The following is a 26,473-nucleotide window of genomic DNA, read 5'->3' on the forward strand; positions in this document are numbered from 1 at the left end:
CCCATTCAAGGTTTTAAGGGGTTCCCCAGTAGTCCCACCCAATCAACCCCCCTTCCAGTGATAGTTTCAAGTATCACAATTCCATCCCCTTTCTTCTTCCGTCTGGATGGAGACTTCAGATAACTACATGAAAGGCAATTACTCTTCTTTGATATGTTAAAGCTTAGAGGCCACAATAAACACACATTCAGTCCTTTGAAGTGTGCTGAAGGAAGTGAGGGCCATAAAGCCCCTTTGCTCTCCCCCTTTTCTCCCTCTTATGGCAGAATCCAGAGAAGGCAGAATTGGGAGTTTCTATGTTTGATAATTAAAGATGAAATATAATTGGATTCTGACATCCGGCCCCTCTTAACAATAAGAGAGATCCACCTGAAAGAAAACACAAGTAAAAAATTTAGTTAGGCTTGTTAGGATACTCTGTGTGAAACTTCTTCAATAGCTTCGGGGCTCTGACGTGACGTTTATGGACCCACTCATTTTGTGAGGCAGGGAGGTGTTTCCAGGCAACTAGGTACTGAGTTGTTCCACGATATCTCCTAGAGTCAAGGATCTCTTTTATTTCGAAGTGTTGTTCCCCCTCCACCATGATTGGAGGTGGGGGGGGGGGGATTTTTGGCCGTAGAGGTGACTGATGCTCTCTTTTCAGCAAGCTGCAATGAAAAATTGGGTGTATTTGCCTGAGGTTTTTGGGTAATTCTAATTCTACTGTTACTGGATTTATGATCTTTTAATTGGAAAAGGTCCTATATATTTTGGTCCAAGTTTTTTACAGGGCTGTAGGGACTTTAGGTATTTTGTAGATAAGTACACCATTTCTCCTATAATGAATGGTGTAGGCTCAACCCTTTTTTTATCGGCTTGTGCTTTGTATGCCCGCCTAGCTTCATCTAGTGATTTTCTGACTATTGGCCAGGTGTTTTGTAGGCTTTCCATCCATTCTTTCAGTGAAGGGATCGTTGGTTCTTTTGGGGTTAACTCTGGCATAGGGTTGAAACTTTGGCCGTTGGCTATTTGAAAAGGAGTGTAGCCTGTGCTGGAGTGGACTGCATTATTGTAGGCAACTTCTGCAAAAGGAAGTAAGTCCGTCCAATCACTCTGTTGGAAATTTAAAAAACATCTCAAATATTGCTCAAGTACCGACTGGCAGCGTTCCGCTTGTCCATCTGTCTGAGGGTGATGGCTAGATGTCAGTCCCTGAGTGGTCCCTAAGAGGGATAAAAATTCCTTCCAAAATGTAGACGTAAATTGCACTCCCCTATCAGAGATGATGCGTTGGGGTGCCCCGTGCAATCTGTAAATGTGCTGGATAAAAAGTTTTGCTAAGGCCTTTGCAGTGGGAATTTTTTGGCAAGGGATAAAGTGCACCTGTTTGGAAAATAGGTCCGTGACTGTCCAGATAACAGTATTCCCATTGCTTTCAGGCAATTCCACTATAAAATCCATGGCTATTTCCCTCCAGGGGGCTGAGGGACTTGCCACTGGTTGTAACAGCCCTGGCGATTTCCCTTGCAACCTCTTTGCTGATGCACAGGTTGGGCAGCTGGCAACATAACTTTCTATGTCCTTTTTTATTGATGGCCACCAAAATTGCCGTTTAATTAAGTGTAAAGTTTTTACAAATCCAAAATGCCCTGCTGATTTTGTGTCATGGCAAAGTTGCATGAAAGTTAGTCTTTGAGTTGTTGGTATATATAACTTTTCCCCTACCCAAGGCAATCCGTCTCTCATTGTGCACACATGTTTGTTTTTCTGGAACCAATCATCTGTTTCCAAACTTTTTCTGAATTCAATCCCAGTTTGGCTGTCCAGTTGTGGTTTTATTTTGGCTTGGGTTCTTGTGGTTACTGGCGCTGCCAGTTGTGATTCTGCCATTATTGGTCTAGAGTCTGTGGTTCGTGCGCTGTTATATTGGGGCATGCGAGATAGTGCATCTGCCAGGAAGTTCTTTCTTCCTGGTAAATGTTTGAGCTTAAATTGGAATTGGTGAAAATGCTGGGACCAGCGGGCTTGTTTGGGATTGAGTTTCCTGGAAGTTTTCAGGGCTTCTAAATTTTTGTGATCAGTCCATACCTGGAAGGGGATTTTGTTGCCTTCCAGGAACTGTCGCCACGTGAGTAATGCCCAACGTATCCCATAAGCCTCCTTCTCCCATACGGGCCAGCGCTGTTCTGTTTCCGTGAGTTTCTTAGATGTATATGCACAGGGTTGCAATACTGCATCATCATTTTCTTGTAATAGCACAGCCCCCACTGCCACATCACTTGCATCTGCCTGTATTATGAAGGGCTTGTCCATATCTGGGTGCCTTAGTACTGGTTCGGCAGAAAAAAGTCTCTTTAGTCTCTCAAACGCTGCTTGGCACTCCATTGTCCATGTTAGTGGCTGGCTAGGTTTTACTGAGGATGTTCCCTTCGTTTTTAGTAAGTTGGTGAGGGGCAAGGCTATCTGTGCAAATGAGGGGATGAATTGGCGGTAAAAATTTGCAAAGCCCAGGAAACTTTGTAGTTGCTTTCTTGTGCGGGGTGGTGCCCATTCTAATACTGCTCTGACCTTCTCTGGGTCCATTTCAATGCCCTGTGGGGATATGCGATAGCCTAGGTAGTCTATCCTTTCCTGGTGGAATTCGCATTTTGAGAGTTTGGCATATAGGTGAGCGGCTCGCAGCTTCTTTAAAACCGCTCTGACAAGTTTGACGTGTTCTTCTTTTGTTTCGGTAAAGATAAGAATGTCGTCCAAGTAAACAAGGACCCCCTTAAACAGGTGCTCCCTTAGAACGTCATTGATTAATTGCATAAAGACTGCAGGGCCCCCTTGTAATCCAAATGGCAAGACTTTGAATTGATAGCACCCCATGGGGCAGTTAAATGCAGTCTTCCATTCGTCCCCTTCCTTGATTCTCACGCGATAGTAAGCTTCCCTTAAGTCTAGTTTAGAAAAAATTTTCCCTTTCGATAGGTGTGACAGCATGTCTTTCATGAGGGGCAGCGGGTATAGGTTGCTTTCACTGATTGTGTTCAGGGCCCTATAATCCACGCATAAACGTAAAGAGCCATCCTTCTTCTCTCTAAAAAGGACCGGGGCAGCCACTTTAGGCTTAGCTGGTTCAATGAAACCTCTCTCCAGGTTTTTTTTTATAAATCTTTCCATTTCCTCCTTCTCCTTTGGGCTCATGGAGTATAATCTGGGCTTCGGGAGTTTTGCCCCAGGCTTGAATTCAATGGTACAGTCTGTGGGTCGGTGGGGGGGAAGCTCATTCGCCCTCTCCTCACTGAAGACTTCAGCAAGGTCCCTATATTCCTCTGGTATTTCTGTTAATCTTTTTTCCTCTCCTATGGATGCTTTTTCTATTCTTGATTCTGGTAGCCTCCCTTGGGGTTTTAAGTCCATAGGGTCCCCCTTCGGGAATTTGATTTCTGTCGTCCTCCAATTTACCCAGGGGTTCCATTTTTTCAACCATTCCATCCCTAGAATCATTGGGCATTCCATACCTGGGGTCACCACAAACGTTAAGTCCTCTTCATGGTTGCCCAGGGAGAGGTGTATTGGCAGAGTGGCTAGGGTAGCTGGCACCCCCCCTGCTATGGATCCATCTAGCTGGCCAAATGAGATTGGTTGTTCCAGTCTCCTGGATGGGATGCCCAGATTCCCCACTAGTGTTGGGCTAATGAGGCAGCGGGTGCAGCCAGAGTCTATTAAGGCTTTCACCTTCACAGCTTCGGGCATGGGGGGGATTAATATAGTCACTGTTTTGAAGATGGGTGTGATGCGTCCACTTACCAGGGGTTCGCCTTCCGAGCTGTCATCTGAGGCATCCACCGTCCCTGTGGTGTAGGCTGGAGTTCTTTCCCCTTGGTGAGCAGAGGTGGGGTTTTCTGCAATTTCCATCATTTTCATGGCTGTTTCTTTTGGCTTAGCTGAATACCCTCTGGGTTTGTTGATTGGGGATCTGTCTGGGTTGTGCTGGGGGGCCTTTGAGCGGCATTCTACAGCTCGATGCCCTTCTCTTCCGCACTTGAAACACCCCATCTGCTTCTTGGCTGTATCCGATGATTTCACCGGTTGGTGTGTCAGCTCAGGCGGGGGGCGGCTCCATTGTTTTCCTCGGCGATGCCTCTTCAATATGTCGATCTCTGCTTCCTCTGCCAAGACGTACCATTCCTCAAGTCGATGTGGGTCTCCTCGGGGCAGGCAAGCATCATATAGATCATAGTTTAGTCCGTCTTTGAAACGGCCAAGGAGGATGTCTTCTGGCCAATTCAGTTTGCTGGCAATGGCTCGGAATTCTTGTGTATACTCAGCCACTGGGCGTTTGCCCTGCCTCATCGTTGTTATTCTTTCACGGGCTTTGCGATCAGCCAGGGGGTCTTCAAATCGTCTTCTCAACGAGGACATGAAACGGTTGAAGTTACTGAGTTCTGGGGCATTGGAGTCATGCAGGTTCACCACCCAATCTGCAGCTGGTCCATCCAGGGCAGATTGCACGATCCGGATGCGGGCTTTGTCGCTGGGGATGTCCTGCCCATATTCCTCCATGTAGCTGAGGACTTGGGTTAGGAAAAACCCCAAGCGTGTTGGCTCCCCTTTGAATTTCACCTCCAACGGTGGACGTCTTGGAATGGATCGGTGCCTCCATTGTGGGTGGTAGTGTCTTCCGTCCAGATTTCCATCTGTGGTCCGGTAGGGGGTGGGAGCTCCTGGATCAGTAAATGTCCCTGGGGTTGCAGGTTCCACGTCCCCCTCGGTGTCTCTCCCTTTGTGGCTCCAGGAACTGGGGCGGGCGTAGGGCTCAGGAATCTCCTCTCCTAGGGAGCTGAGAGTTCTCTTCATCAGGTCAATAGCTCTCTCTAGGATCCAGTCTGAGTACGGCATACAGCTTCCTCCCTCTTCACTTGCGTGCAGGGATTTCTCCATCTCCTGCTTCCATTCTGGTTGCTTGGTCCCCCGTCTCAGGGTCACTTTTCTTGATTCCTTTCCCCACTCGCTTTTCTTTCCAACGCCCATCGACCAGCGAGGCTTGTGGTCCTGTGTCTCCACCACTTCTTCTTCTGAGAAATCTGGCCTCTCGGATCCCAACATCTGGCAAGGTTCCAACTGGGTCAGCGGCTCTCTTTCCAGGGAGTTTTCTCCCTCTCTTGCTTCGTTGTCTGACATGGTAAATTTTTGCAAAATCCCCCGGCAAGGGTCTACCTTCCAGGTGGATTAATTTTGCAAGTCCTGTCTAATGTAAGGACCCACCCCACTTTGCATCTTAAGAAGACAGAACTCTTGGAATAGCTCTTCCAACAGGAATCCTTTATTAAGAGAAAATGGTTGCAGGCATGCTAGACAGGACTTGGGGTTCAAGCTCTCCCATTCAAGGTTTTAAGGGGTTCCCCAGTAGTCCCACCCAATCAACCCCCCTTCCAGTGATAGTTTCAAGTATCACAATTCCATCCCCTTTCTTCTTCCGTCTGGATGGAGACTTCAGATAACTACATGAAAGGCAATTACTCTTCTTTGATATGTTAAAGCTTAGAGGCCACAATAAACACACATTCAGTCCTTTGAAGTGTGCTGAAGGAAGTGAGGGCCATAAAGCCCCTTTGCTCTCCCCCTTTTCTCCCTCTTATGGCAGAATCCAGAGAAGGCAGAATTGGGAGTTTCTATGTTTGATAATTAAAGATGAAATATAATTGGATTCTGACACATAGCTAGATTGAGAAATGCTTAGACATTTTTGGAATTAGAACAACATCCAGAAATTTCTGGACACTTCTATGAAGCTAAGTTGATGGCCTATGGAGAAGAACTTGGTGAAGTTGAAATCAAATGATGAATCTTCCAAGGCGATTCACTGTCACTTCTGTTATTTGTACTTTCAATGGCACCACTAACAAGCATTTCGAACAAGATAAACTGTGTCTATGAATTGGCTAAAAAAGGGTTGAAAATTTTCCATTTGCTCTACATGGATGATTTAAAATTCTATGGAAAAATAAAAGATGAATTGAGCTCACTGCTGAAAAGCACTGAGGAGTTTGACATTGAAATACAATTTGGAATGGACAAATGTGCAACAATTAATGTTAAGGCAGGAAAAATGGCTGAAGATGATGGATTTGAACTTAATAATGAAGAGTTGATAAAAGCAGTGACACCAGAAGAAGGGTACAAGTATTTATGAGTTTTGGAAGCTTCTGACCTGTTGCACAACCAAGTCAAAGGTAGTTACTTCAACAAAATACATAAAGTGAGTCAGAAAATCTTGACATCAAAGCTGAGTGGAGGAAATATCATAAGGCAGTTAACACCTGGGCAGTGCCTGTAATATGATACTCAGCTGGAATAATTGATTGGACTCAGCTAGAACTTGATAACTTGGATTGAAAGACAAGAAAACTAATGGCAATGCATCATGCTCTGCATCCAAAAAGTGATATTGATTGATTGTACTTGCCAAGATCTCAGGGTGGCAGAGGACTCTTACAGGTGAAACAAGGGAAATCTCTTGAAAACAACAAGAATGAAAGCAGAATATTGAAATGAAACAATTGAGCATTGTGTTTCTAACTGGAAAAAGAAGCCTATGTATAATCAATGCTTAAAGGACATTGAAGGAAAGACAGATACAAAGCTAACATGGAGCTGGTTGAGATCAGGGGTGCTGGGGGAAAAAACCTGAAGGTTTCATCTTGGCTGCTCCAGAATAAGTCCTGCAGACCAATTCCATGAAAGCAAAAATTCAACATGTCATTAACAACAGCTAATGTCGCTTATGCAATGAGAAAGATGAAACAGTGGATCACCTTATAAGTGGCTGCAGCAAAATCTCACAAACCAATTATCTATAATGTCATGATTGACTTGCCAAAATCATACACTGGAAGTTTTGCCAGAAATTTGGGTTTGAATTCAGCAAAAATTACTGTGAATACCAAATTGACAAAGTTCTTGAAAATTAACAGTCAAGATCTTGTGGGACTTTTGAATCCAATCAAACAGATATCTGGCCCACAAAACATCTGATATTACTACTGTGGAAAAGAAAAAAGTCTGGTTCATTAATCTTGCAATACCAGGTGATGCACGAATTAAAGAGAAATAATTAGAAAAAGTAACAAAATACCGCAATCTGCAAATTCATTGTAGAGGAAGAAATCAATGGTTGTACCAATCATAATAGACGCCCTTGGAACAATACCCAAAGGGCTTCCTAGATACATGAAAATTTTGAACTTCTCAGATCTGAATATTTTGACTTTGCAAAAAACCACCTTTCTCAGAACTGCCTATATATTCAGATGTTACCTTAACAGCACTTAGGTCCTTGGTTACGATTTGAACTGTTAAGTTTTTACCAGTCCCAGACTGTGAATCGAACTGAAGATTAAATCTTAAATAATAATAGGTACCATAAAATTTTTTGGATGGCAGATAGAAAATATGGACATTGACAAAATTTTCTTCCGACAATTACAAAATGCCAATTGCTTGGGTCTGCACAGACAGTAAATTACGGTGATACATTACAACAACATCCCAAGTTCTTGAGAATAACTCAATGTACAGGAAGGCAAACACCAGCTAAAGCACTGGCAGCTGTAATTTCATATTCTTGTGAATATGGTAACAATAAAGACAAAATCACAATCAGTCAATTGGAAGAGCTTATATCTTGTGATAATACCTTTAATACCATCAGATAACATCTGCCTAGTCCAGGTGCTTGGGAAAATGCCAAATCCAGGCTAAATGTCTACATTGCCCAACAATAATCAAAGAAATCACAATAACATAAAAGTTAAAAATAAAAGATGGCAAATGCAATAAAGTATGGGATTAGATTTTCTAAGTTGGCTGCTGAAGAAGAAATATCAGATGAAGATAATTATTGATTATCTTAATTTATAATACAGGCTTATTGTAAGGACCTACCCCACTTTGCATCTTAAGAAGACAGAACTCTTGGAATAGCTCTTCCAACAGGAATCCTTTATTAAGAGAAAATGGTTGCAGGCATGCTAGACAGGACTTGGGGTTCAAGCTCTCCCATTCAAGGTTTTAAGGGGTTCCCCAGTAGTCCCACCCAATCAACCCCCCTTCCAGTGATAGTTTCAAGTATCACAATTCCATCCCCTTTCTTCTTCCGTCTGGATGGAGACTTCAGATAACTACATGAAAGGCAATTACTCTTCTTTGATATGTTAACGCTTAGAGGCCACAATAAACACACATTCAGTCCTTTGAAGTGTGCTGAAGGAAGTGAGGGCCATAAAGCCCCTTTGCTCTCCCCCTTTTCTCCCTCTTATGGCAGAATCCAGAGAAGGCAGAATTGGGAGTTTCTATGTTTGATAATTAAAGATGAAATATAATTGGATTCTGACATCCGGCCCCTCTTAACAATAAGAGAGATCCACCTGAAAGAAAACACAAGTAAAGAATTTAGTTAGGCTTGTTAGGATACTCTGTGTGAAACTTCTTCAATAGCTTCGGGGCTCTGACGTGACGTTTATGGACCCACTCATTTTGTGAGGCAGGGAGGTGTTTCCAGGCAACTAGGTACTGAGTTGTTCCATGATATCTCCTAGAGTCAAGGATCTCTTTTATTTCGAAGTGTTGTTCCCCCTCCACCATGATTGGAGGTGGTGGGGGGGGGGATTTTTGGCCGTAGAGGTGACTGATGCTCTCTTTTCAGCAAGCTGCAATGAAAAACTGGGTGTATTTGCCTGAGGTTTTTGGGTAATTCTAATTCTACTGTTACTGGATTTATGATCCTTTTAATTGGAAAAGGTCCTATATATTTTGGTCCAAGTTTTTTACAGGGCTGTAGGGACTTTAGGTATTTTGTAGATAAGTACACCATTTCTCCTATAATGAATGGTGTAGGCTCAACCCTTTTTTTATCGGCTTGTGCTTTGTATGCCCGCCTAGCTTCATCTAGTGATTTTCTGACTATTGGCCAGGTGTTTTGTAGGTTTTCCATCCATTCTTTCAGTGAAGGGATCGTTGGTTCTTTTGGGGTTAACTCTGGCATAGGGTTGAAACTTTGGCCGTTGGCTATTTGAAAAGGAGTGTAGCCTGTGCTGGAGTGGACTGCATTATTGTAGGCAACTTCTGCAAAAGGAAGTAAGTCCGTCCAATCACTCTGTTGGAAATTTAAAAAACATCTCAAATATTGCTCAAGTACCGACTGGCACCGTTCCGCTTGTCCATCTCCTTGAGGGTGGTGGCTAGATGTCAATCCCTGAGTGGTCCCTAAGAGGGATAAAAATTCCTTCCAAAATGCAGACGTAAATTGCACTCCCCTATCAGAGATGATGCGTTGGGGTGCCCCGTGCAATCTGTAAATGTGCTGGATGAAAAGTTTTGCTAAGGCCTTTGCAGTGGGAATTTTTTGGCAAGGGATAAAGTGCACCTGTTTGGAAAATAGGTCCGTGACTGTCCAGATAACAGTATTCCCATTGCTTTCAGGCAATTCCACTATAAAATCCATGGCTATTTCCCTCCAGGGGGCTGAGGGACTTGCCACTGGTTGTAACAGCCCTGGCGATTTCCCTTGCAACCTCTTTGCTGATGCACAGGTTGGGCAGCTGGCAACATAACTTTCTATGTCCTTTTTTATTGATGGCCACCAAAATTGCCGTTTAATTAAGTGTAAAGTTTTTACAAATCCAAAATGCCCTGCTGATTTTGTGTCATGGCAAAGTTGCATGAAAGTTAGTCTTTGAGTTGTTGGTATATATAACTTTTCCCCTACCCAAGGCAATCCGTCTCTCATTGTGCACACATGTTTGTTTTTCTGGAACCAATCATCTGTTTCCAAACTTTTTCTGAATTCAATCCCAGTTTGGCTGTCCAGTTGTGGTTTTATTTTGGCTTGGGTTCTTGTGGTTACTGGCGCTGCCAGTTGTGATTCTGCCATTATTGGTCTAGAGTCTGTGGTTCGTGCGCTGTTATATTGGGGCATGCGAGATAGTGCATCTGCCAGGAAGTTCTTTCTTCCTGGTAAATGTTTGAGCTTAAATTGGAATTGGTGAAAATGCTGGGACCAGCGGGCTTGTTTGGGATTGAGTTTCCTGGAAGTTTTCAGGGCTTCTAAATTTTTGTGATCAGTCCATACCTGGAAGGGGATTTTGTTGCCTTCCAGGAACTGTCGCCACGTGAGTAATGCCCAACGTATCCCATAAGCCTCCTTCTCCCATACGGGCCAGCGCTGTTCTGTTTCCGTGAGTTTCTTAGATGTATATGCACAGGGTTGCAATACTGCATCATCATTTTCTTGTAATAGCACAGCCCCCACTGCCACATCACTTGCATCTGCCTGTATTATGAAGGGCTTGTCCATATCTGGGTGCCTTAGTACTGGTTCGGCAGAAAAAAGTCTCTTTAGTCTCTCAAACGCTGCTTGGCACTCCATTGTCCATGTTAGTGGCTGGCTAGGTTTTACTGAGGATGTTCCCTTCGTTTTTAGTAAGTTGGTGAGGGGCAAGGCTATCTGTGCAAATGAGGGGATGAATTGGCGGTAAAAATTTGCAAAGCCCAGGAAACTTTGTAGTTGCTTTCTTGTGCGGGGTGGTGCCCATTCTAATACTGCTCTGACCTTCTCTGGGTCCATTTCAATGCCCTGTGGGGATATGCGATAGCCTAGGTAGTCTATCCTTTCCTGGTGGAATTCGCATTTTGAGAGTTTGGCATATAGGTGAGCGGCTCGCAGCTTCTTTAAAACCGCTCTGACAAGTTTGACGTGTTCTTCTTTTGTTTCGGTAAAGATAAGAATGTCGTCCAAGTAAACAAGGACCCCCTTAAACAGGTGCTCCCTTAGAACGTCATTGATTAATTGCATAAAGACTGCAGGGCCCCCTTGTAATCCAAATGGCAAGACTTTGAATTGATAGCACCCCATGGGGCAGTTAAATGCAGTCTTCCATTCGTCCCCTTCCTTGATTCTCACGCGATAGTAAGCTTCCCTTAAGTCTAGTTTAGAAAAAATTTTCCCTTTCGATAGGTGTGACAGCATGTCTTTCATGAGGGGCAGCGGGTATAGGTTGCTTTCACTGATTGTGTTCAGGGCCCTATAATCCACGCATAAACGTAAAGAGCCATCCTTCTTCTCTCTAAAAAGGACCGGGGCAGCCACTTTAGGCTTAGCTGGTTCAATGAAACCTCTCTCCAGGTTTTTTTTATAAATCTTTCCATTTCCTCCTTCTCCTTTGGGCTCATGGAGTATAATCTGGGCTTCGGGAGTTTTGCCCCAGGCTTGAATTCAATGGTACAGTCTGTGGGTCGGTGGGGGGGAAGCTCATTCGCCCTCTCCTCACTGAAGACTTCAGCAAGGTCCCTATATTCCTCTGGTATTTCTGTTAATCTTTTTTCCTCTCCTATGGATGCTTTTTCTATTCTTGATTCTGGTAGCCTCCCTTGGGGTTTTAAGTCCATAGGGTCCCCCTTCGGGAATTTGATTTCTGTCGTCCTCCAATTTACCCAGGGGTTCCATTTTTTCAACCATTCCATCCCTAGAATCATTGGGCATTCCATACCTGGGGTCACCACAAACGTTAAGTCCTCTTCATGGTTGCCCAGGGAGAGATGTATTGGCAAAGTGGCTAGGGTAGCTGGCACCCCCCTGCTATGGATCCATCTAGCTGGCCAAATGAGATTGGTTGTTCCAGTCTCCTGGATGGGATGCCCAGATTCCCCACTAGTGTTGGGCTAATGAGGCAGCGTGTGCAGCCAGAGTCTATTAAGGCTTTCACCTTCACAGCTTCGGGCATGGGGGGGATTAATATAGTCACTGTTTTGAAGATGGGTGTGATGCGTCCACTTACCAGGGGTTCGCCTTCCGAGCTGTCATCTGAGGCATCCACCGTCCCTGTGGTGTAGGCTGGAGTTCTTTCCCCTTGGTGAGCAGAGGTGGGGTTTTCTGCAATCTTCCATCATTTTCATGGCTGTTTCTTTTGGCTTAGCTGAATACCCTCTGGGTTTGTTGATTGGGGATCTGTCTGGGTTGTGCTGGGGGGCCTTTGAGCGGCATTCTACAGCTAGATGCCCTTCTCTTCCGCACTTGAAACACCCCATCTGCTTCTTGGCTGTATCCGATGATTTCACCGGTTGGTGTGTCAGCTCAGGCGGGGGGCGTCTCCATTGTTTTCTTCGGCGATGCCTCTTCAATATGTCGATCTCTGCTTCCTCTGCCAAGACGTACCATTCCTCAAGTCGATGTGGGTCTCCTCGGGGCAGGCAAGCATCATATAGATCATAGTTTAGTCCGTCTTTGAAACGGCCAAGGAGGATGTCTTCTGGCCAATTCAGTGTGCGGGCAATGGCTCGGAATTCTTGTGTATACTCAGCCACTGGGCGTTTGCCCTGCCTCATCGTTGTTATTCTTTCACGGGCTTTGCGATCAGCCAGGGGGTCTTCAAATCGTCTTCTCAACGAGGACATGAAACGGTTGAAGTTACTGAGTTCTGGGGCATTGGAGTCATGCAGGTTCACCACCCAATCTGCAGCTGGTCCATCCAGGGCAGATTGCACGATCCGGATGCGGGCTTTGTCGCTGGGGATGTCCTGCCCATATTCCTCCATGTAGCTGAGGACTTGGGTTAGGAAAAACCCCAAGCGTGTTGGCTCCCCTTTGAATTTCACCTCCAACGGTGGACGTCTTGGAATGGATCGGTGCCTCCATTGTGGGTGGTAGTGTCTTCCGTCCAGATTTCCATCTGTGGTCCGGTAGGGGGTGGGAGCTCCTGGATCAGTAAATGTCCCTGGGGTTGCAGGTTCCACGTCCCCCTCGGTGTCTCTCCCTTTGTGGCTCCAGGAACTGGGGCGGGCGTAGGGCTCAGGAATCTCCTCTCCTAGGGAGCTGAGAGTTCTCTTCATCAGGTCAATAGCTCTCTCTAGGATCCAGTCTGAGTACGGCATACAGCTTCCTCCCTCTTCACTTGCGTGCAGGGATTTCTCCATCTCCTGCTTCCATTCTGGTTGCTTGGTCCCCCGTCTCAGGGTCACTTTTCTTGATTCCTTTCCCCACTCGCTTTTCTTTCCAACGCCCATCGACCAGCGAGGCTTGTGGTCCTGTGTCTCCACCACTTCTTCTTCTGAGAAATCTGGCCTCTCGGATCCCAACATCTGGCAAGGTTCCAACTGGGTCAGCGGCTCTCTTTCCAGGGAGTTTTCTCCCTCTCTTGCTTCGTTGTCTGACATAGGTAAATTTTTGCAAAATCCCCCGGCAAGGGTCTACCTTCCAGGTGGATTAATTTTGCAAGTCCTGTCTAATGTAAGGACCCACCCCACTTTGCATCTTAAGAAGACAGAACTCTTGGAATAGCTCTTCCAACAGGAATCCTTTATTAAGAGAAAATGGTTGCAGGCATGCTAGACAGGACTTGGGGTTCAAGCTCTCCCATTCAAGGTTTTAAGGGGTTCCCCAGTAGTCCCACCCAATCAACCCCCCTTCCAGTGATAGTTTCAAGTATCACAATTCCATCCCCTTTCTTCTTCCGTCTGGATGGAGACTTCAGATAACTACATGAAAGGCAATTACTCTTCTTTGATATGTTAACGCTTAGAGGCCACAATAAACACACATTCAGTCCTTTGAAGTGTGCTGAAGGAAGTGAGGGCCATAAAGCCCCTTTGCTCTCCCCCTTTTCTCCCTCTTATGGCAGAATCCAGAGAAGGCAGAATTGGGAGTTTCTATGTTTGATAATTAAAGATGAAATATAATTGGATTCTGACACTTATGTATATTTGTTCAGTGACTGTTCAGTTATGCTGGCACTGAAAAAGTTCTGGCCATCATAGCATCCCTGTGTCATGTGATCACCATTTGTGAATTCTCCTGCTGGCTTTGCACAAGAAAAGTCTATTGGAAAGCCAGCAGGGAAGATCTGCAAATTGCTCTGGTTAAATTGTTCCCTTTTTTTCTCATGCCCATGGAACCCCATACCTGCAGTTTCCACTGACTCTCCTTGGACATCATAATCCAAGGACTACTTGTACTTAGATTGAAAACCACTTAGTATTACTGCATCCATTCTCCAGAATAAATGCATGCAGGTAGTCTGTGTTAATGATGATAACTGGAATCAGAATTTCTATCACTAAGTGATGTGGTGATGTCATATTATTACACTGCATGGTGACTGTTGTCATTAGAAACAGGGTATAGCAAGCCTGATCTGTACTACTACTACTAATAGTAAAGTTGGAAGGGACCTTGGAGGTCATCTAGTCCAACCCCCTGCTCAGGCAGGAAACCCTATATCATTTCAGACAAATGGCTGTCGAGTCTCTTCTTAAAAACTTCCAGTGTTGGAGCATTCACCGCTTCTGAGGGCAGGTTGTTCCATTGTTTAATTGTTCTAACTATCAGGAAGTTTCTCCTTAGTTCTAGGTTGCTTCTCTCCTTGCTTAGTTTCCACCCGTTGCTTCTTGTCCTGCCTTCAGGCACCTTGGAAAATAGCTTGACTCCCTCTTTTTTGTGGCAGCCGCTGAGGTATTGGAACACTGCTATCATGTCCCCCCTCGTCCTTCTCTTCGTTAAACTAGACATAACCAATTCCAGCAACCATTCCTCATATGTTTTAGCCTCCAGTCCCCTAATCATCTTTGTTGCTCTTCTCTGTACTCTTTCTAGTCTCAGTATCTTTTTTACATCGTGGTGACCAAAACTGGATGCAGTATTCCAAGTGTGGCCTTACCAAGGCATTGTAAAGTGGTATTAACACTTCACGTGATCTTGGTTCTAGGCTTCTGTTAATGCAGTCTCGCACTGTCTTGGCTTTTTTGGTAGCCGTAGCACATTGCTGGCTCATATTTAAATGATTGTCCACTAGGACTATGAGGTCCCTCTCACAGTTACTACTATTGAGCAAGGTACCCTATACTATACCTGTGCATTTGGTTTTTCTTGCCTAAATGTAGAACCTTGCTTTTTTCACCATTGAATTTCATTTTTTAGATAGCGCCCAGTGTTCAAGTCTGTCCAGATCCTTCTGTATCTTAAGCCTGTCTTCTGGAGTGTTGGCTATTCCTGCCAGCTTGGTGTTGTCTGCAAATTTGATGAGTTCCCCATCTATCCCCTCGTCCAAATCATTGATGAAGATGTTGAAGAGCCCTGGGCCCAGAACAGAGCCCTGGGGCACCCCACTACACACTTCCCTCCATGTAGATGCGGTTCCATTGAGGACCACATGCTGAGTACGGCCGGTCAGGTAGCTATGGATCCATCTGGTGGTGATGCTGTCTACCCCACATTTTTCTATCTTGTCAAGTAGTAGTAGTAAGCAGTAGTAGTCAAGTAGTAATCTACATAAGGTAAGAGATTGTTCCCTCTTCAACATCCCCTACCCATCTATCTTCCCCCTTCTCTGCTCTTGTGATCGCTCTGCATTCTACTGCCCTGGGCTCCTCTTGCCTTGCCACCCCAACTGACTTTCACCATCTTCTTCCTCCCACTGCTGATAAGGCATGCTGCCTAGTCTGCCTTGCCACCCTTTTCTGAACAGCATGCAGCCTTCCTGCAAGACTTTGAAAGGTTTCAAAGCCTTGCCAGAAGGCCATATGTGACTTGGAAAAGGCTACACGCAGCTCTGGGAAAAAGGTTTGGCACAGGTAGTGAGTCTTGTGAAGGTCCAGGCCTGATGTGCCTGATTAGTAGCAGGAAGAAGAAAGTAAAGGTCAGTGGAGAAGCAGGGTGAGAGGGGCCCAAGGCAGCAAGGCCAGAGGAATACAGGGAGTGAAGTGTAGGACAGCCAAAAGAGCAGAGATGGAGGGAGATAAGTGGGTGGGAGTAATTGAAGCACTTCCATAGTCATGAGTACAGTTGAGTTGCCAAGCACCCAAATTTTGATTATGTGATTGTGGAAGTACTGCAACAGCCAGAAATGGGTATAACAATCATTTGTTCAGCTGCACTGTAACTCTGAATGGCTGAACAAATGATCATTAAGCAAGGGTACCTATAATTGGTTTAAACATCTGTATGCCCAAGTCAGTGATTTATTAGCACTACGGTTGAAGAGTTCTGAATCAAATCCCTCCAAACCTGACTCAAATTATATTCTATGGTTTGAAATATTGTGTGAATTTAATTAAATAGATGTTTGGTGTTCTAAATGTCATACCCACTTGAATATGCTTTATTTTATTCTATGGAGAAAATATATTTTTCCTGTCATTTCATTTTTTAGTATATAAAATGTGACACACATTAAAATTAAAGCATGCTATTGTTTCTATTGTGTATCAATGAAACTGATAGTTTTATTTGATAGTTATTTGGAATACAAATAGGTTATAACTGGATCTCTGTTAAACAATTTATTAAGCTAATGAAATAGGAGATAGTCCATTCTTTTGTACTAACAGGAAACTGTCTTTGGCATGAGACAGCAAAAGCATTTATTCATTGGTATATTATTATTTATGCTATTTAAAGAAGGAACATTTAAAATTAAATGTAAAGTACTGGCAATGTTTTAAGCATGCTTTTTAATCTCCTGAGGGATACGGATCTTTAATTTCTGCTAATTATAACTCAGGAAGCTCAATATCTCTGAAATAGAATTTTTATTGCATTTTATCATGCAACAATATTTAGAAAAGGAAGAGAATTTCAGTAATTTTTAGACAATTAAGCCATGTAGTTCTCTTCTGGATCCACTTTAGCAAATATAAACAGATATTAAATCGACTGTTTTTAAGAAATATATTCTAAATTATGTAGTTCCAAATTCTTAACAGCAGATGATGACATAGACACTTTTCTACAATAATTGAGATGTTCTGTCTCAGGAACTGTGTTTATAATTAATTTTATAAAATTTGCATAGAGTATATTGATGATACACCAAGCAAGTATAGTTTATCTTTTCTAATTTATGTGAATGTTAACAATTTTAATAGTGACCTTACTTGTTGGTTGCAGCCTGTTTTTCTGACAAATCTGTATAAACTGAATTTATTAAGCTATTAAGCTTCTGATAAGATCAGATTCATAATTAAGCTACTTTAACTCCAAATAGTCAAAATCTAGCAGTCATTATTTTATTGGATAGAGAAGTTTTTGATGGAAGGCAAAAATATCAATAATATCATTATTCAAATTATTCCATTTACATACACTTGAATTAAAGAGGCACTGGCATTTAATGGCCCCCTTTCTCCCAAAACAATCAGTTAAAGCAAGGTTGAATTGCATAACACCTCAAATTTAACTTTATACTTTAAGACTAAATCTATATTGTTGCTAAATCTGTAGCAACGGATGTCTGAAATGTGTTCTATTTAAATTACTCTTTTTTGGATAAAAAAATAATCCAGTAATCTTTTTAAATTGTTTTCTTTATACTGCAGTTTACCATGATCTTTTCTCCTTTAAATTTTAAGGGCATGTTGTTAATAGTTTTATGTATGAAGTTACTAAAATGCCCCTCAAGCTTCCAATGTTTGGAAACATCCAAGTTATAGTTAAAAAACCAGGACATAGCTCAATTGTAATTGCACATTAAAAATAGTAGGGAACTATGGCTATTTAGAAACAGCTTACCTTAATGATTTGAAGGTAGAAAATTAACAGTACCAAAACTGCCATAAACATTTGGAGCTACCCATGTTGTATTCCAAAGACTGCAGCTGCTACAGAATGCAGCTGCTACAGAATGCAGTGGTTAGGTTTCCAAGTAGGTGCCTGATTATCAATATCTCATTCAACTTGTGAAATAACTGCAATAGCTGCCTATTAACTACATGCACATCATTTTGAAATAATCTGATGTAAGAAACTGTACACAAATATTTTGCATATGTATGAATTATAGGACTGCGCAGAACCTTCAAAAGATCTGCACCTCTTTAGAAGGACTTGTATAGTCCTAATAAATTGAATACTTTAATTTTAGTTAATATTGTTCAATGGGACATTGAAAATTACTCAAACACTAAACTATGGTGTTATATTTGAAAATATAACGTTCTCAAAGCTATTTTATAGCACATTAGGATCCTTAATATACTTAATGGAAGCAAATTATCTGTCATTATTTATGTCATCCTGGTGGGAGAAAAAAAGCTCTCCAATTAGAAGAAGCTGAATTTATACCCACTCCTCCATCTCCCAAATCTTGTCCAGCCTCATGGGGACTCTCTGGAATAAATTTTGGAGCATAGACAGAGAAAATAGTGGGAGGAAATTCAAGGAAAGTCCTGTTGCATAAGCAGAACCCCATTAGATAAAGTTGAATACAGTCCTATAGGGTTTGAATGCTGAGTAATTTCTCTGAAATACAATTTAAAGGTAGCTGTTACTAAAGTGCCATAATACAACCCTGATGTTGCATCTGGCTTTAACACACAATATACCAAATGCATTCTGTAGTAATGCTATTTATACTTACATTCGGCTAGTTTCAATGTTTTCAGAGTGAGGTTCTCCTGGTGATCTGAAATGTTTAAATAAAAAGTTAAGCAACTTTGCATGTAGGTAAAAATAACATGATATGACTCTATATTATGTGATGTTAATGTTTCACTAATACCTAGTTTTCATAGGAAAGATCTTTACAAAGAAGGATGCCTACAGCCAGGAGAAGCATAAATATAAGCTCTGGTCATATTGCTTACAATTAACCACTTTAAACATCATTTTATAAGGATAAACTTATAAAAAAAAGAGCTAATGAAAACCTCTAAGTACGGAGATTAGATTTCAGAATATATCAATTTTTCTCTTCTCAACTGCAAAGCTTCAGATCCATGAATGTTAGTTGATTATATACATATTATATCATTATTTGAGGCAAAGCTCAGCCGAACTGTTTATTTGAATAATATTACAACTGAAGCAATGAAAGTTGTTACCTAGGGATATACAAAATGTTTCGAATGTGGGACAGCTGCTTCAAATGCAAAGCAAGATGAAAACAGCCCATTTCACATGCAAGGTGTTTCACATTTAAAACATTTTGCTTATTGCTATTGTTATCTATTTTGCTTCCTGTTTTTGCCTTGCTCTTAAGGTTTTTAGGGGCTAGAACTAGAAATAACATATTCTTTAGCAAGGAGAATAATGTTAAATAACTTTTTAAGAAACAATAGAAAGCTCATTATGAATACACTTTTGCCTATGGTTTTATTCAATAGTAAATAGCTCTACCTTGTCAAAATTATGTATCGCATGATGAAAATTGTTCATATATATATATAGGAAACTAGGATGTATTTGGGCAACTGTAGTAAAACTTTGAAAAGTTTGTTAAATCTAGTACTAAAAATGAGAAAGAAAAGTCATCCAGAAACATTCTGAACAAAATAAAAAATGTTAAGATTTCTGAAATAATATGATGATGTCACTATGTGACTGTATATTTTTGGATAAAATGAGCCCCAAAATTCCAACAATTTGATTTGATGCTTAAAATTAATTTTAATAGTTATAAAAACTAACCTTTCATTCTCATTGATCTGGTTAGTGTCTCCTAAATAACAATTTCGGTCCAGCTGTAAACAACAAACAATGGTTTGCAATAAACTAGGGCTCAATTTCACTGCTGAAGGGAAGATGAAACGTCTTTGAGGTCCTTCCTAGATAATTCACTAGGCATTAAATGTGACTTTGGGTCATGTTTGACTCAATGAATCAGCACACCAATATGATTTTATTTTATTGGACATTTCAAATTCAAAGCTGGGGTGGATTTGGTGACCTATAAAATTAATAAATAAATAATTTCCAGCTTTTTAAACAGCACCAGCAGATTCTTATTTAATTATATAGTGTTCCAAACTCAAGCTTGGAATATATATGTACTTCGTAATTTATTGGCCAGATTGTTCCCTTTCTCCTGCTTTAACACTTAGTCTGATGAAGAATTCTGGAGAACACAAAAGCTTAGCAATTATTTTGTGTTATTTATGTTGGCCTAATAAAGGTATTGTTCTATGATGCATGTTTTTTAAAAAAATGATATGACGTTTTATTTTTATATCCTAAATGCTTCTTCAAAACTTCTTTTCATGGAGCATCAAATATTCCCTTGATTTAAAGATGTATTTATTTTCTTGTTAGTCTGTAAGTATCAACTGAGATGAAAAATAATTTCCATGTTACAAAACAAGTATTTTGTTTTGTTTTGTTTGTCTTTTTAAATTTTCAGAAATACAGCTGACCTGGTTTTTATTACCAAAAAGTATAAAAGTATTGATTTTATAAAAACTGTTTAAATTATTGCTGATCAACTTCAATGCAGGACACATTAGTGCATTTGTATGAAAGCTCTGAAATCCTAAAAATTTCATTACATTAATTGATCCAGAAAGAACTACAACTACGGAGTAATCAAGTGTTCAGCATAAAATACTTGCAAACCTTTTTATTTGTTATGTATTTAATATAATTTTATCACAAATGCTTTAAATTTTCAGCCCTGAATTATACTGCAGAAAATGTGATCACAACACACACCCACTAATCTGAACACTGCAGCATGAACTAGCAATTTCAAATGGTGGCTCACTTCCAAAAACCCTCGGAGCAACTTCTCCATTCTGCAAGCCACTCCTTTTACCTCCACTGTAACTCCCTAGGAAAGAAAAAGCAAAGGTATGCAAGTTTGCTGCATTTAGCAAGATTACCAAGTTTCCTAACAAAACAAAATTTTAAAGCAAAAGATAAAAATTGTTTGTATGCTATTGTTATATGAAGGATTTTTCTTTTTAAAAAAAGTTCAAATAAATTTAGACAATGGTGGGTTCCACCAAACTATATGGTAGACCAAGGAAAGTATGTTCCAATGATAATTCTGAAATGATAATATTTTAAAGATTATCACAAACATTCAAAATTATACATAAAGGGATTGTCATCTCTAATTTACTTGCCTTGATAGCGTCCTCCTAAAATTTAGTAATTAAACAGTTATGAACGCAACTGATTTGTATTTAAAATATTTCTTTTATAAAAGTTTCTGCTTTATCTTGACATTTACCTTTTACAAGTTGTGGCCATTCGGTGACATTGGGGTGATCACAATTTTGTGTCGTTGATTAAAAATTCGTTCTAGGCAGTCGTTTTGTGCTGAGCCAAGCATAGGCTTAATGGTGCTAAATAAATAAACATATGGTAATTAGTTTATATACTCTGTATCCATTTTTTTGCCAATAAGAACTATTTTGACTTCTATAATCAACTCTGAAATTGTTCAAGATTGTCAGTTCAGTGCAAGCCATTACTGACAGAAGTCATTTTTAAAACATGATTAATTCAACATTTCATATCTGCAAAATTATATAAAAATCTGAAAGCCTACTCCTTTTGGTATACAAATATATAAAAGAGACCTAGTATTTGGTATAAACTAGTAATGCCTGCAAGTTGACACCATATGAAGAGGTCCAAATATATGACAACCTTTGCTTCCCCTGAAAGCTTTTCCTCCACTTGTACATTAGAACTGCTGTAATCAGTTTGCTTCCAGTCTGTACCAAAGATTAGGAAGGTGAGTTTAGTCATCAACTGATTTGTGATTTTCTGGTTAGAGATAACATTTTCCTTGACTATGTAATAAAGCCTAAATAGGCTAGTCTTTAATTATCCTTCATGTTCTATAAAACAGAATAGTACTCAGAAGAGAAGATGAAGGATTAAAAGAGTCTGCCTATCAACATCTGAATAGTAGACTCAAATGACTTCTTTCAATGCAAACTCCTTGCAAGGAATTCTCGAGACACACTAAAACCCAGAACCTTCTGCAAGGTAATAACTGGTTCACCTAAGATGACTGAACTGATTCCATATGGAATTCATTAAGTATGAATTCTATTGTTTTTTCTTTATTTCTTTTTACAAGAAATTCTTCCTTATATCTACAGAATTAGCTTCATTGGTTTAATAAGACTTTTTCTAATTAAAATTAAAACCATCCTTATGAAAAAGAATAATAGTTAAACAGATGTCTTTTAAGTTTCAGGATAGACACTTTGTTAAGTTTTATATGTTTTGACTTTGGACAGGAAGATCAAAAAACATCTGGAATTGAGTTGAACCCTATCTTTTACTAGATAGGGTAGTCCTTGCAGTCATATGTTCCTGATTCGGGCACTGGCAACTGGCTTGCAATTATGATGATCGCAGCTTCTTGTGGTCACATGATTGCCATTTGCAACCTTTATTTCTGGCTTTCTACAAGCAAAGTCAATCAGGAAGCTGGCAGGGGATTGTAAATAATGATCATGACCTAATGACCAAATAGGATTAGCTTAATGACAGTGACCAGAACCGTTGCAACTACTATTGTATGTCAATGCGATCACATGACATTGTGTGTTAATGACCACATCACTGAGCAACAAACTTACCGGTCCTAATGATTTGTTAAGTCAGGAATACCTGTATAGGCCAACTTAGAAGTGCAACGGAGCACAAGATTGTTCTTGATGCCTACAATGGTATATTTTTTGGTCTTAAAATCACTATAAGTGAGTGAAAGATGGATTCTGATGGGTAAAATCAGAGTGACAGAAAATGTTTATTTGCAAAGGCTCTGTTTTCAATATTTAACCTAAGCCCAATAGATGAATAAATTATAAATTATAAATATATATTTTAAAAATTTGATCATCATTTGTGAATATTCCATCAACCCAACTGGTATGATTAAAGATTATAGATGATAGTAGTTGTAGACGGGCCTCGAGAAATCATCTGCCCCTGATCTAGAATCACAGTTTTTCTAATAACATGAGACAGAGCTTCAGGCCCAATTATGAGAATGGCATGAATTTTCTATCCTTTTTCCAATTTGTCTTTTAAAATATTGAATTAATTTACATGGCGACCCATATCACAAATTTGAGCTGGCTAACAAGGATTAAATATCATGAATGTACTAGCAGATAAAATGCTAACCCACTAATCAGAACAACATTGTCAATGGACTGCATCCCCACTGATATAAAATGTTACATTCAAGGAATATACAAAAAAATTAGGTACATAAAAAAATCATGAATTCAGTGACTGCATACTTGGCCATATGTAGTTCAATGCAACTTGCTGAGCCTTCATTCACAAGCTATGCAGCATTCTATTTACCCTACATTAAGGTTTGAGAACCATTGTCTCATATTGTTCTATTTCTTACAAAAAAAATATTAAAAGAGAACAATAAAGTTTGACATGCTTTGACTCTTCGTTTCAAGCTTACCTGTCAATTGTTTCCTGCAGTTTGGCTTCACTGATATCAAATGTAAGGCTGATCTTCTACTCTGTCATGTCGCTATCAGCCAGTGATTATTCAGCAGTACCCATACCCACAGTACTCTGAGGCCTCCCATTGGCTTTCTTCTCTCCAACTGAAGACATCCATTGCTGAAACAGGACCAGATAATGTCTTATACGTTTCTACTACCTTACCTTATTGCTTTTAATATATAATTTTTAATTGTTGGTTTAAATTGTTTTAATAATTTAAAATGATTTAAAACATTTTGTAAGTTAGAATACTATAAACTAATTATAATTATCAAAAAAAGCAGAGATAAAAAATAGTAAAGTCTGTTCAGGCTATCAAACTCTACATAATTACATCGTAAAACAGCTCAAAAGTGACAACATTGTAAAATGAAATAAAGTAACGTGATCTGCCCTTTAGTAATACTATTTAATTTTTCTTAACTTAAAAATTAGATTGGTACAAATCCCAAGAATTTTCTTAAAGCGTTCACAAATTATGGCTGTGCAATAAAAGAGATGCTTCACAATACACTGAAGTGCAAGCAAAGCAAAGGTCTTCACGTTTCTGCATGGAGAAGAAAAGTGACTATGCAATGGAAGTCATGAGGAGACAGTTAGGAGCAATTTCTGAACAGCTTGTAAAAGACATTGGAGAAGCTTTGTTTGTACACCATACTTTATGGAGAATGTTATTTTTTAATTTTTTTCCCTTTTTCTCTTTACAAACAACAAAATACAAAGTACATTTTTTTTCTTTTTTCTTAACAATACTATGTCCTATATCTCTTACATTTATTTACATTACTTCTCATACTTTTTTATTCCTTAATTCTAACCAATTGTAATACATGTCCCATATCTCATAAAATTCTGTAACTTCTTTGTCCTTTATTTCTAAGGTAAGTTTGTTCATCTCAGCACGATCTAATATCTTGCATATAATCATTGCATTTGTTGGTATGTTTTCCTTTTTACAGCATTGCACATATGCAATGCGTGCTGCAGTTATTATATGTATAACGATGTATTGAAATTGTTTTTCCATTTTTGGATTGATTATGCCTAATAGCAATATTTCAGGTTTAAGTTCAATTTGTTGTTTTGTTATTTCTTGTATCCATCTTCTGTTTTGTTATTTCCTGTATCTGCTCCCAATAGATCTTTGCTTTGAGGCATTGCCACCACATACGGTAAAATGTTCCTTCTTTATTTTTGCATTTCCAACAATCCGGATTCATATTTTTATATATCTTGGCCAATCTTGCCGGTGCTAAATGCCATCTGTAGAACATTTTATATTGGTTTTCTTTGTATGCAGTTGACAGCATTAGTTGTAATTTCTGTTCCATATTCTTTCCCATTCATCTAATTCTATATTTCTACCTATATTTCATGCCCATGCTATCATTGGGCCCTTCACTATTTCTTCTTCCAATTAAACTTCTAATAAGAGTTTATAGGTTTTTTGTTAAAAGTTTTCCTCCCTTGTTTGTCAGTATTTTGTCCAATTGCTGTGGTATCCGACTTATTCCATACTCTTCCATGCCTTTGCTATATTTTGCTTGTATCTGTATATATGGCCACCAATCAATAGTTATTCCCTGTTCTTTTAATTCATCTCTTGATCTTAGCTTCCCTTGGTTATCTAATAATTCTTTGTACCTTATCATCCTTGTTTTATCCAGTGTGTTTGGGTGAATCATTGCTTCCATTGGTGAGATCCAAATTGGAATTTTCGTATAATTTTTTTTTTAAGTTTTTCTCATGTCCAAATTAATGCATCCCATATCTGATGCCGGTAAAAGTATGTGTGGGATTTCTTATCTTTTCCCCATAAAAACGCATGCCATACAGCCTGTAAATCATGACCTTCAATTGTTAAAACCCTTTTGTTTTCTAAGTTTATCCAATCGCTGATCCAAAGCAACCCTGCTGCTTGGTAATGGATTTCCCATTTTGGGAGCTCAAGGCCACCTCTACTTCTACTGATCTGTAATGCTTTAACATTTATTCGTGCTTTTTTACCTAACCATATAAATTTATTAATCATTTTGTTTAATTTGTCAAAAAATTTTCCCCCAATTTTATTGGAACTGTTTGAAATAGATATAACAATTTTGGTAGAATATTAATTTTAATCACCGAAATCTTCCCTAACAATGTTCATTGTAATTTCCCCCAAATATCTAAATCTTTTTGTATTTGTAGTATCAATTTTTTATAATTATCTTCTTTTATTTAAGAACATTTTATGGTAAGCCAAATTCCTAAATATTTAATCTTTTTTACAATTTGCAACCCCAAATTTTCTTCTAATCCCTTTTTGTTTTTCAGTTAAATTTTTTACTAATATTTTAGTCTTTTCTTTGTTTATTTTTAGTCCCGCCACCATTCCATATTTTTTTATTTCATTCATTAGAATATTACCTCTTTCTAAAGGTTCCTCTATAAAAAACACCAAATCGTCTGCAAATGCCTGTGTCTTGTATTCTATTTTAACCTTTAGTCCTTTTATCTCTTTGTTGTTTCTAATTTGAGTTAATAGCACTTCTAACGTTAGAATAAAAACTGGACGTGACATTGGACATCCCTGTCTTACTCCTTTATTAATTTCTACCTTCTCTGTATTCTCCCCATTTATTATTACTCTAGCCTTTTGTATTTTGTATATTGACTTTATCATTTGTTCAAACTTCTCTCCAAATTTCATATCTTCTATCTGCTGGAACATAAATTGCCAATTAAGGTTATCAAATGCCTTCTGAACATCTAAAAATACTAATGCAACCTGTTTTTTGGGGTGTGCTTCATAATATTCCAGGACATTTAACACCGTTCTCGTATTGTTCCTAATTTGTCTGGTAGATAAAAAACCATTTTGATCTGAATGTATTATTTGATTTGGTATTATTTTTAGTCGTTCTGCAATTATTGTAGTAAAAATTTTATAATCCAAATTCAACAACGAGATTGGTCTACAATTTTTTATTTGTTTAGGATCTGCATCTTCTTTTGGAATAAGAGTTATGTTGGCTTCTGTCCAGGAATCTGGTAATTTGGTTTTCTCCAATACATCATTATATACATCTAATAATATCATTTCCAGGTCATCATAAAGAGTCTTATATACTTCCCCTTGTAGACCATGTGGCCCTGGGGCTTTATTATTTTTTTATTTTTGTACTGCCATTCTTAGTTCCATTGCTGTTATTTTTTTATTCAATAATTCTCTCTGTCCTTCTTTTAATTCCGGGAGACCATTGG

The 26,473-nt window shown here is 39.6% G+C and overlaps 1 protein-coding gene across 4 annotated transcripts in view; it reads right to left on the minus strand.

The window, feature by feature from the left end:
• Window positions 1-26,473, minus strand: part of UBE3A (ubiquitin protein ligase E3A) — a 76,198-nt gene that overhangs the window by 31,827 nt on the left and 17,898 nt on the right. Inside the window, exons 3-5 of one of the 4 annotated variants that reach the window (XM_039340666.1) lie at window positions 23,181-23,344; window positions 20,964-21,078; window positions 18,375-18,419 (exon numbers count right to left, since the gene is read on the minus strand). In XM_039340666.1, the coding sequence (XP_039196600.1) occupies window positions 18,375-18,419; window positions 20,964-20,983 (65 nt within the window). In that variant the 5' untranslated portion in view covers window positions 20,984-21,078; window positions 23,181-23,344. Of the gene's footprint in view, window positions 1-18,374; window positions 18,420-19,423; window positions 19,477-20,440; window positions 20,559-20,963; window positions 21,079-23,180; window positions 23,345-26,473 lie in introns of those variants that run through there. The other 3 variants (XM_039340667.1, XM_039340669.1, XM_039340668.1) reach the window with 3 other exon arrangements.

The sequence above is a fragment of the Crotalus tigris genome, unplaced genomic scaffold (assembly GCF_016545835.1).
Source record: "Crotalus tigris isolate CLP2741 ecotype Arizona unplaced genomic scaffold, ASM1654583v1 scf7180000017753.6788120, whole genome shotgun sequence".
Classification (NCBI taxonomy): domain Eukaryota; kingdom Metazoa; phylum Chordata; class Lepidosauria; order Squamata; family Viperidae; genus Crotalus; species Crotalus tigris.